Here is a 12362-nt window from a genome sequence, read left to right on the forward strand (position 1 = left end):
CTGTTTTGTCACTGACAGTGGAAAACAAGCTTAAGGTGTATTTGTAATTCTTTGAGATTGCGTGAAAATCCAGGATGGAGCAACAACATGGTAATGTACTACACGTAGTTCATCTTCATCTCTGCGTTTAGGTAATGAAATGCTGTTTTTATGACAGCAAACATGAAGAGATGGTTACTTATTCTACGTATATGGAGATGCAGCTTTCAACACTTTATCGTGGCATTTAAATTTTAAAAATGTTTTTCACGTTCGTAACATACCCGTAGGCAATAAGAGCCAGCTTGAAGAGCGAATATACCCCAAATCAGTATTCGGGTCTCAGAAGGCTAAAGCGTTCCTTAGAGGCTGTCAGACATCGCTTAACAAACCATTCTCTCCAGTCCCCCGGGGTCTATGCGCTTTAGAATAATATAAAGCATCCATAACTCCTTCACCACATAGGGGTACGGCAATAGACTTTTCCAAATGACGCCGTTAACGAGGAAACGAAAACCCGTGCTATGGTTGTAAAGAATGGAGAACCATTCACTGGGGAAGTAGAATGAATTGCCTCCCTAGAAGCATAAGCTCTTTTTGTTGCAATAGTAGTAACGAAGCAGCAAAGAACCAAGCAATAATAGACTAACGTAGGCACAAAGGGGCACATGCACGAACGTGCAAGCCCGAAAAACCTGGCGTGTATTAAGTGTATACGGCTAATATTCGCATATTCACACAGACTGATGAAGGCCGCATCAGTGAAGAAAGCAAAAGTTGCTGCATTTACAATGCTGCAATCTACTCCTTTGAGACCAAAGCTGCTCCAGTCCCCAAGAAAGGCTTCCGCGCGTGAGCTCCAGACAACGGCTTACCGTAGCATTCACGAAGTCTGCGTGCTTACGCACTAATCCGGTTTCGCCGGCATCTCCCGTTCAACGCACTTCTTTCAAGAGATCGCTGTTAACTCATGTGCGTGCGCCTGTGTACGTGTGTACGTGTGTGTGCGGGGGAGGGGGGAGAGGGCGTGCGTGCGTGTGCATGCATTCGTATAGCAGCTATGTGACACATCCAAGCAGGTTGTCACTACGCCAAATAATAATATGTCATCCAGATTTCAATTTCTACAATGCGGTGTCGCCGTGTTGGCCAGAACGCCTGTTGTCGTCATGCAAGTATAACCCGACAGGTATACATCCTCTCGCCCCCTCCCCCCCCCCCCTTCCCCTCATGCAGTCTCCAGAAATCATGACCAAAACGATACTGATCGGTTTCCGCTTGTGCTTGCACCTTTATATCGCGCTTAGCGCGCCCTCCAGAAGCTAAATACAAAAAAAAAAGAAAACGTGTCTCGAGCTATATAGCCAGGCTGCCTCCTTAAAACGCTCTGCTAGACCATGAGGACTATTGGAATCACCAGGCCTAATTAGAAGAGCATCATGACGCCTTCACACTCCTGCTATGGCTCATGAAGCACTTATTCTCTTCCTCAAAGAACCCATTCGGCCTGTTCCCACTAGACGCGCCGTGTCGTGGACACCTTGTCGCACTCTCCGTACATGCTCCCCGGAAACGTGGTAGCGAAGAGAAACCCAATAACTAAGATCTAACGCAGTCCAGGAAACCCATAACGAGCGTTCACGAACACTTTCTTTATTCTTTCTTTCCCCTCAGTCGAGACTATACCTTTCGAGCATGACAGAAGAAGCGCGCCGCCCGTTCGCATAATACGATTTGCCCGAGAAAAGGCGGCCAGCAAGCGTAAATCGGCCGGCGCGATAATTCGAAGACCATCGAGGCCTTGCGTGGCAGAAGGGACCTCTGCCTCTCCTTTTATTCTACGAACGAATGAGCGCGTTGTGTTCAAGCTATTACCCGATACCAGCCGCAGAGGCTTAGAATACGCGGGCGGCAAGCGTATAAGCGTTTACTTATGGCATCGGCATCGGAAAGCCTTTATGCACGCGCACCGAAACTTCTTTGTCCAGCTGCACACAGGCCCGCGAGGCCGGTGCCAGGTAAAGCCATACCGCGAATGGGAGGCCGCCGCTTAGCGAAGCATGCGATATCCGAGCCGCCGAAGTAAATGGGCCTCTAATGACGATGACGAGGTGCCGAAGACTGTTTCGTTCGAGGAGTGGCGGGGGGCTCCCCGCTCGTTCGCTCTGTCGCCGCTTGCAGCGGGATCCGCGAGTGCCGCGAAAGTGCGGCATGGCATGGCCGCTGTGTGCAGGAAGACGTCGCAAGCCGCGAAGGTGTTCCCGACGACGCGGCATGCCGTGCACTCTCGTGTGTTCGTTTCCCTTTAAGCTGCTTTAATTTCGTGACCGTCTCCTTCGTGCTGTCGACTCATCAAGTGTGCAGCGGAGCACGTGTCAACGGGAGTGCGTGGTTTGCTTTCAGAGCCATCAACTGTCCTTGTTTGTTTATCCGCCGCGGTATTTAGCTTTAGACTACGCGCACCCTTGTTTGTTTTGATTCGCGTTTAGTCGCACACGCGTATAGTTGGAGCACGGTCTGAGCAGTTCAAGAGCAACGCCAGACTTTGCTATTGCCGTCAGTGGTTCGCCCTTCTGGCGAATTTACCCATTCTTTTATTATCGTCGAAATGCCGGCGACAGGGTTAGTGAACTACGCGGCGGCCGCAGCTTAATGCATTTCTCGCCCTTGAACTTGTTATCACGAGCAGCAGACGACATGCGACCGTGTTAATTAAGCGAGTTGCGGTACTCGAGCGAGCACTCCACAGCGAAAACTATTGTCGAAGCGTTTCCGAAGTGACTGTACACATGTCGAGATAGAAGCGGCAAACCTCCTGGCTGGTTGATCCTCTACTGCAAAAGCATTCGATAATCCGGCCGTAAATAATCGTAGTAGCGTTGCCGCGACACGGTGTTCCTTTTAAAGGACACGAGGGAAAAAATACAAGAACTCCTTATCGCAACAGACGTTTTTTTCTAACGAACGTGAAACGTGGAACAAAGACGCACCTAACAAGTCGTTTCCTTTATGGTATGGTTTTCCTTCGTTCCACGAAGATTTCCAGTTAGGATTTGAATCGAAACCTGTAATGAGAGATTATTTGAGATGTTTTACATGTTATTGTCAGTCGCGTGAGACTATTTAAAAATTAAGAAAGTTTTCTGACAAACGCTGGTTTCGATCCCGTGATCACCTAGACGACATGCCACTTTCCTAATCACTACACATTGTATAGCTATATACGGTGCAACGTATACCAGACCTTCGCACGGCGCACAGTGGAGTTGGTCGCAGAACCTAGTCGATGTTGACGCTTGCTCCAATGAAGAAAATGAACGATCTGACGCGAAAACAAAACGACAGAAATCCATTTCATCTCTCACCAGGACAAGTGGAAGGATTACGTCCTCCTTTTCCGGACAACAAACAAGAACAGAACAACGACCGCGGAAGTTTACTACCGTACATGGAGGCCATCAATAGCACGGTGGTTTCGAAATCTTAGGTTAGGCCTAACCAACGAGGCTTAAAAAAATTCAATTTTTTTAGAACCTCCTTGGGCCTAACCCTCGCTACCGGCTATGTGAAGAGAAAAAAAAATTACAGGGCCTCCCGAATGCTCGCGGTGAAAAAAACGAGAGAAAGTAAACGCTCATTCACATATTCCGAAGCATAGTTTAAATTGGGACAGTAATAATAATGTTATTTAATGAGACAGCCGTTTTGTCTAAGCGTCGCCACCTATTCACCACAGAAATAACAGAAACGCTCCGAATGACTAGGAAGACCGACGGGCTCCTAAGCCTACCTGCAATAAATTAGGCTGCATAGGGCAGGCATTATCAAATCATGACCTGCCATCTTACCGATATCTTTGAAAAGAAAAAATCATTACATTCTATCGGTGCTCACAAATTTTGCAGAAACTTGGAGGTTAACAAGCAAGCTCGAGAACAAGTTAAGGACCGCGCAACGAGCGATGGAACGAAAAATATTAGGCGTGACGTTAAGAGCCATGAAGAGAGCATTGTCGATTACAAAGAACGCGGACGTAACTGTCATTCTAGTTGACATTAGGAGGGAAGAGAAAGAGAGAGAAATAGGCAAAGGAAAGACAAGGAGGTTAGCCAGACATTATCTCCGGTTGGCTACCCTGTACCGGGGGAGGGGTAAAGAAATTAGTGTAATTGAATTCGCTACATTGCTCGATTGCTATTCGCATTACCATTGACAGTCATCGGGAGATGAGTTATTCCGCAATTTTTTTTTTATGCTGAGCATTTAACTGAGAGTGTTGTCAGGTGGGCTTTGATTACAGGTAGGCTCGGCTGAATGGGGTCAACTGGAGAAGTTGAAAGCAGTACGACCTTCGGCTACTCCATTGAACTTATATGTTTTTTTTCAATGCAACAATGATACACACATAAAAAATTGATCATCAAGGTGACACTTTAGCACGCAGAAACACCCATACATAGAAGACTGAAAAGAAAAATAAACGGCGGAATATCAACAACGAAATTGAATCACTGCATAAAACTGTCGCTAGTATTTCGAGCGCATGTCCGGTACTTATTTCTAAAAAAAAAAAAAAAAAAAAAAACAATTGCGTGGCAATGAAAGCGGTCATTTCAAGACCGCTATACTGGCCACGTTGCAAGTATCGTCCCCATTCGCCAGAACCCCCAAGTTTCATGATTCCATGAGCTTTGAAGCGTAGCTGTTGGCATACAACGAACGGCCCAGCAATACGTGGGCTACATCCTCGTCCGCCACTCCGCTCGTGCACGACGCAGAGCCTGCGCGATGCATCTTAAAGAAAACGTGAAAGCAAGGTTTCCACATTTCGCAGTATATCTCCACATTCACGTTCTCTGTTTCTTTTTTTTCTTTATTCTGGTGAGGGGGGAAGGGGGGGGGGGCACTGCGGGAATTTGTTATAATAAAGCTTTAAGCGCACATGGCGTTATTGCGGGAGAGCAAGCTTTTTCCTAACAAGTCATTGTTGCAAAGAAGTCGGTGGTGCCTACATTTGCCACTCTACAAATAAGCCAATCGCCCTCCCTTCACAAGCCTTTCGCACGGCGTACAGTAAAGAAAGTCAGTCACAGAAGAAAGAAGACGTTTCGCATAGCCATCGAAGCAATTACTCTTCGCGTTCAGAGTTGAACTGTTGTTTGGGTGTATACGATTAGTTTTCGCTGCTGGGAAAGGACGTTTGCCTGAACTCTAAATTGCTGTAAGTTGATTTCGTATATCACAGCGCTCGAACCGCTGCATTTGAAATGCCTAAATGCTTTGGTTAAGCGGATTGGAGTCTATTTTGTTACGCTTAAACTTAGATTCTAGTGACTGTTGCGGGCAGATTTTTTATTTAAGCCGTCTTTTTTCTATAAACTCACCTAAACGTGCTAAAGTTCAAGAAACAATGAACAACACGTAGGAACTATGCGACATAGAAAAAAGAACTTTTGCCCCACTATAATTTCAGCGTGTTAGATGTTTTCATTTTAATCTTGAACAGCTGAGTTTGGCGTGTGTTTTCATGCCTCTTATTTTTCTGGTTTTACGTCGCACTTCTTTTGTTTTCCTTTTAGTGATAGCACAGCTCTTTCGTTAGGCTGAAACTTTGAAACTTTGCCCCACTGTCACACATCACACACAATCCGTAAGTAGCACAGTAATGCTCGAAGCCATTTAATTACAAAGGCAACCTTCATTTCGTAGCTATATATGGCGTAAAGAATCTCCTATACATGAACGGAACCTACGTTCACATTCATCTGTCGATTTGCCGAGCCAGAGCCATCTTTGGATGGGCTACTGGTACTGGTTATCTGATTGGTTTGACTATCGTTAAAACTCAGATCCTCGAGAGAGCGTGAAGTACGCTTGAAGCAAACTCTGGTGCAAAAAAAATAATAATAAAAACGCAAGCCTCATTGAACAAGGATGTATAGCCAGCAATAGTGCATCGGGAAAAAGAATCCTTGCAAAATATAGGTCCATATATTCCTTCAGTTTGTGAGGGAGAGCGCCAACTCACCTTTGTCCATGCGCATCACAGTCCTTTGCTATTCGCGTACGCCATTCGTATTAATACCAATCGAACAATGCCAACGCTACCTACTGATGAAATTTCTCAGAACGAACCTCCGTAAACAGGTGTCCCGCCTGCGATGTCAGTCCCATATTTAAAGAATGCGAACGTCTCTGTGGAGCATCCACGAAGCACGAGAGATTGCTGTATTCTCTCGGGCGTAATTGCCTCGAACTTTTGTGCGTATCTATTGACATTTTGTGTGCAACTCACGCTGAGTTCCGTGCCGTTGGCATGCCACCTGCGTTTCAGTTACTGTGTTCGACATACTTGTCGAGACAAAGTGCTAGCATTCCAACTCGGTCGTGGTCGAAAACGGCACAGCTGTATGCATTGGCTTTGGAGCTTTTCCACCTAAGGGCTGGCAGAGGGGAACCCTTTTTTGTCAGCATATCTCGCTACGCTGCGAATGGAGAGTGAGCACAATTGCAAATTTAGACCATGAGTCCCACTAGCCGTAACATGAGTTAGGAATGTAAGCTTTCGAATGCGGGAATAATAGTCCGCTCTGTATTTGTTTACGTAATTCCTGTGCCACTAGGGCCCATATACACCCTCTGCTGCACGCACAAGATGTTTCACGTAACCCACGGCCGCTGCACCCTTAAGGACAGCCAACCCGACTTTCTTTCCTCCGTCCTTCTGTTCGCTGCGTAAATGAACAGTTGTTACATCGCAGATGTTTTATACTAGCACAAACAAAACCATAGAGTTTTATATCCCCCGACGTCGTTTCGCTAGTCTAGAACCGGAGCACAGTTTTTCAAGGTGTATGAACTGACGTGAGTTGCTGACAACTTCATCGGCCGATGTCAACGTGTCGCTCTCCACGTCAAACCCAATCAACAGAAACAGTGAGCAACTCTAAACCCACGGCAAACTGTAGGGACCTCTCCCGCTCTCACACCATTCGATCTGAACTTTTGCGGCCATCGACGGCTGGATTGAGCCTGACGTTTCATGACAGAAGCTGCCCGCCGTGCCGTGATTACATAGCTTGTGTTAAACTCGTGCATTACGTAGTTCACGCAGCAAAACGAGTGAGCGTCTGTCGACCCGTGATGAAACGCGATAAATTTATACGAACGACCCTGGCCTCGCGTGGAGTAGCAGGCCAGAGAAACCTCACTCAGGCCGACCTCTCGACCTTTCTGCCATTAAAGTTTCTTTATATCTTATACGAAAGAGGAAAACGTACGCTGTATTGCGTTGCCAACCACGCGAGCAACTGGTGAAGTTGTTCATTACGCGAGTTACGCAGATGGATACGATAGAACGTCGGGTCGTAGGCAAATGTGATGACGCAATAAGGCATTGTGCATTCTGTTCCGTTCGCTGGTGCCTCATTCGGGCTCTTTATTACACGAACAGTAAATGGTACTAATAGTTTTCACTTGGCACACGTCGAGCTTCTAATTACGATTTTACAGCTTAACCTGTCCCACATGATTAATGCTCATCCTTGGAGATGCTGAATCTTACCTTCGCCTACGCGAGTGCCCTAAGTATCGAGTTCTGTATTATGCGTACATGTTACGCTCTTCAGGACATCGAGAGTAGCTAATGCACGTACACATTTGTTCGTCCTATAGTATATTCGGCGCTGTCTGCAGCGATGAGCATCTGAGACAAAGCTGCAGTGTTTGCCAAATGTTTCGAGACCACTCTGGGATGGACGAAACCTTCTGTGTATTGACACATGATTACGTGTGTGTGTGTGGGCGGGGGGACAGCTTCAGGCGCCGAAGTTTACAAACAGTCGTTATGCGACAAACCCAAACAGTGCCTCTCATTTATGCTATGAAATGATGTGCTTCAAGAGCGGTCAGCGCGGAAGTTGCAGGGCATCGGGAGAGCAAGCAAGATAGTGCTTATTCACTTTACTTACCTTCAAAGGACGGGCCTCACGTCTCAGCTCTTACGAGCCTAATCAATCTGTATATCTGTGGTTGCTTACACCATTTCGGTAAATTGCTCTAAATCACGCAGCATTTGTACAAAACCAAACATATCTGTTAGGTTTACCGCATTACAGCAGCACCCGATAAAACTGCTAGCTTGCATGTGTGTCGTTTATTGTATTTTGTTATATTTAGTACAAATCTATTTATATCTGTTACATATTATGTTTACCGAATCGCGCTCCCAATAGTTAGCCACTTCCCAGTGCTCTTTCTGTTGACGACTTGAAATGATTATCGCCGGAACGGGCTTCTTTCATTTTGTTTTAATGAGTGGCCCCTTCCTTGCGTACCTAAACAGACCCAGAGAACGATGGGCTCACAATAATTTGCGTTCTTTTTTTCCACAACTGATAGCTCTCCTGGTTACATAATTTAATCGAGGGAACGAGGTGTTCACTCGTGGCTTTCCAAGATGGCAAAGATTCTTATTTCAGGTATAAAGTATTCGCGAACAATTCTGCGCAGATCTGCCAGCGTCGGGAGAACCCTGTGGTCTACGCAAGTCGCAAGTGCGCAGAATGGAAGACCCTTGTCCAGGACCTATCCTCGAAAGGAGCCCAAGTCAGGCACAACCCGAGTAAGTGTGACTCACTGTAAGATCAGGCAAAGTGTCAGTTAACTTAGTGCCGTTTTCTAGTGCAAACACAGCACAACCGAATAGACAAGACAATGGCAACACAAAGCGCTGTCTCGTCTATTCGGTCGTTCCTTCTTTGTGCTGAAAAATATCACTAAGTCAAACTAACCAGCCTATGAGTACATTTTAATCAGCGGACGCTTTTCTAACTAAGTGAAGCTATTCAGATCAACGACAATCTCCGCTACCTAAGTTGAGTGTCGCTACAACACGACTTGTATAAATGAAAAATGGCAGAACTGTACGCGTATTTAGGTGGCGTAAATGAGATAAATAGGCGAACATGTATGTGCAGACATGAACATATATACATGGACTGTGTGAGCATGTATTCATTTGTACCTATCATCGGTAACGTTCTCAGTAGCCAGAACTTAATTAATCTCAATGTTGGCCCAGCTTCCTTGTGTTTTTCAGGTTGTCACCTTGAACATGATGGAGATCACTTTCATCAGCATAGCTCTGTAGTGAAGCCATAAGTAAAACAATCGTGTGCGAACAATATTGCGTAATGCAGGCAAAAAGAGAAGAAGCACATGGTACACACTCCTCACCGCGCGCCATCATTCAGTGTTATCCTGGTGCTGCCCATATAAGATCTCTGATTCGCGCGCAACTCTTCTCTCTCCTTCTCACGAAGCAGCCCGACCCTGGCAGGCGTGCGCCGTCTACTGCAAAATCACGAACGGGCCCTGGTACACGCCGCGGACCGAACTGAACGACCTCGGCGGATCCTTCTTCCCGGACGGCACCTGGTGCCACAATGACGGACGCCAGGACTTCTACTGCCAGAACCACGTGTGCCAAGCCGAGCCGCCGAAGACGTCCTCGTCCAAAGGACGCGCCCTGTGGCTCCTTCAAGACGTGGACGTCGAGCCACGTCTTCAGAATGCTCGTCCCCTATCGTCGCTGCGGGCGCCCCCGTCACCCATCTACGACGCTGCATTCATCTACGAGGAAGACTCTTCGCGACCTGTCGGCGTCGTTCAGACGACGAGTGCAGGCGCGGGCTCCGACGACGCAGAAGACCAAGAATACGCGGACAAAGATTACGTCACGATATCCGACAAGCCTAGATAATACTATACGGTAGAAAACTGGAGCGACTTTAGCAGATTCGAACTTTTGAGGCGTTCAAAGTCTGCCAGACGACCAGGAGTAGGCGGACAGTGACTATGGCAGGCCACATGAAACTCTAGATTACACTATATGCTGGACAACTAGAAGCATTCTAATAGGGACTTTGCACAAGTTTTATCTACGCAGACAGAGAGTGCACGGTCTAAGACGGCATCACAACGTTTGGAAGACCTAGATGATACTACGTGTTAGCCAACTACAGGTGTTTCTGCAGGCTCAAATGTTTCGCGAATGTCATCGACCAGGAGAGTACCGGCAGTACGTGGGCAAATGTTACACGCCTCTGCGTGAGAAGCTCAAAAAGCATCATACCATGACTAATTTGAGGTATTTTCATAGGTTTAGTCATTTCAGACGCTCTAACGACAAAGTGTATGTGGACAAAGCCTACGTCATACAATAGCGAGCGAGCCAAGAGCCGATTGTGGACTAGACGCATTTTCCACTGGTTGAAACTACTGGTGGCATTTAATCACGCAAACCTCCGCTTTAGTTTCTCGAAGCAAAATATCAGTTCTTCACATTGCCATTGATGATTATGATAGTTATGCTGGACAACCCAACGTAATAATGCCTTCCATAGACCAAGGGTAATTTAAACAAATTCTGCGACTATTATATAACACAACGCAACTGATCGTGCTAACCCAACTTCATGATCGTGCAGCGCAGCATAATATGTTGTGAAGTGCGCCTCTTCGGTGCCTCGCTAACACACCATCTAATACGCTTCAGATCTTTATATGAGTCGAGAAGGAGCCAAACAGAATATGCACTTAAGTAACATAGAAATGGCAACGGCTTCATTTGCGAGAGATAAACCAGCGGTCAGCGATATCTTAACTTAGGTGCCTTGACGCTTGCAGGCACGCTCAAGAGAAGATTAGAACGCTATTCGGGTGTCGTAAGTTTTTTACTCTCTTCTTTTTCGAGTTCAGGATACTTGGTTGTCGAACGCTTTTCTTTTTATTTTCGCAAACTAAAATGACCTACAATGTGAATGATCTGCAACTCCCGTAGCTACGAAAATACACATCACGTGTTGCCCCTGAAACCAGGATGAATAAGCTGTACTTCGAGCCAGCGGCCTCAACCGATCATCCCGTGCAAGTACTTGGCTTGCAGTTTCGAAATGCTTGGCTGTGCTCTATGACGTGTGGCCACTATTTTTCCGATGGAAACTGATGGCTGAACTTTGGGGCTGACGCGTTTGTATGCAAGAGACAGCGCGTTTTACCGCGAGATTTCACAACCTGCACTTAGGTGCCTTTGTTCAAAACGTCCAAATTGTCCTGCGAAACAATATCCTTAGCGCGATGTAAGTATTTCATCTCATGTGCCAAGGAACCGAAGAAAGAACGATCATTAGAAATATGGTGGCGCTAACGCTTCTGAGTTCATGTCACGTCATGCAGTGCGAATTCAATATTCCGATATGTATGTAGAAGGAACAAACTTTACATTGCCAGCCACACTTTTTAAATTTCCTCGAAGCCTGAATAACAAAGAGCAATTGAAACTATGGAAACATTAGAGGAATAACACCGATGCTGTTGATAAGCTTGCTGATAAGTCCTGATAAGGAGCAGTCGGTGCGTTACTCGGGCGGTTGTGATGCTCGCGCGAACGAGGAGCTGTGACGGCACTCCTGCATGAGAGAAACCTCCAGGACACGTCTCCTCTGTGCACGACGAACGCAGGCGTCATTCACAAATAAACAAGCACAGGCGACCTACCATTCAATGACTGCATGAGACGGCGAAGGCGGCAAGCAAGAAAAGTGACAACCAGAGAAAGGTAACACCACTGGCCTCCAGACACTTTATGTGCTTTGAACCAAAACCCCGTCACTATGGTGTCAAACAAGAACCTCCAAGTTAATCTAGTCTGCTTTGTATCAAGAAGCACATTCCAAGCCTTTGTACTGTTGTTTTTTGTGTGTCTTTACTTTGTAAATAAACAAGGAGTGTACTTTCCTTCTGGTTTCCCTGGGTTGAAAGACTTCTGACAATGCCGCTTGTTACCAGGGGTTGTCACAAGTCTGCAGGTTTATAGAAGACACACGCATCTGGGTTGCAGTAAGCTTGGTGCCGTTAATATATCCTGCCACGTTTTTCTTGTTGTTGTTATTGGCTTGTACTTGTCCTTCAGTTCGATGTTCATCTTATTTCGGCTTGGCTGTACATACTTCTCATACGAGCAAGTAAATCATTCACTTTTAACGACGCAGCTTAACTAAAGATTTCGGAACTCCCGGTAAGGTCGCACTTCAGCCTCGGAAAGCAACATTCTAAAAAACTTTTATAGCGAAGTGGTCTACGGCTAAAATCCGGGATTTTATGGCGTCCGCGCGAAAAAAGTAACTGTCAGCGCGGAAAAACTGCCCCTAAAACTCTTCCCCAAAATTGAGTGAAAGAGCCAACAACAAAAGCGAACGCATATCACCGCTCGCGTCGGAGCTCGATTTAACGGCCACCTGTGTCTAAAATGATGTGTCCCTGTGAATGTATGACGTAGTGCGTGACGTAGTGTGCGCCTGATAAGGTAACCAAGGGGAAAG

At 46.4% G+C, this 12362-nt stretch overlaps 1 protein-coding gene across 2 annotated transcripts in view; it reads left to right on the top strand.

Moving 5' to 3' along the window:
• Window positions 1–11771, top strand: part of LOC119433019 (A disintegrin and metalloproteinase with thrombospondin motifs adt-1) — a 56697-nt gene extending 44926 nt beyond the window's left edge. Inside the window, exons 17-18 of one of the 2 annotated variants that reach the window (XM_049658622.1) lie at window positions 8491–8602; window positions 9303–11771. In XM_049658622.1, the coding sequence (XP_049514579.1) occupies window positions 8491–8602; window positions 9303–9742 (552 nt within the window). In that variant the 3' untranslated portion in view covers window positions 9743–11771. The remainder of the gene's footprint in view (window positions 1–8490; window positions 8603–9302) is intronic. The other variant, XM_037700170.2, reaches the window with a different exon arrangement.
• The last annotated feature ends 591 nt before the right edge of the window (window positions 11772–12362 follow it).

The sequence above is a fragment of the Dermacentor silvarum genome, chromosome 11 (assembly GCF_013339745.2).
Source record: "Dermacentor silvarum isolate Dsil-2018 chromosome 11, BIME_Dsil_1.4, whole genome shotgun sequence".
NCBI classification, from domain to species: domain Eukaryota; kingdom Metazoa; phylum Arthropoda; class Arachnida; order Ixodida; family Ixodidae; genus Dermacentor; species Dermacentor silvarum.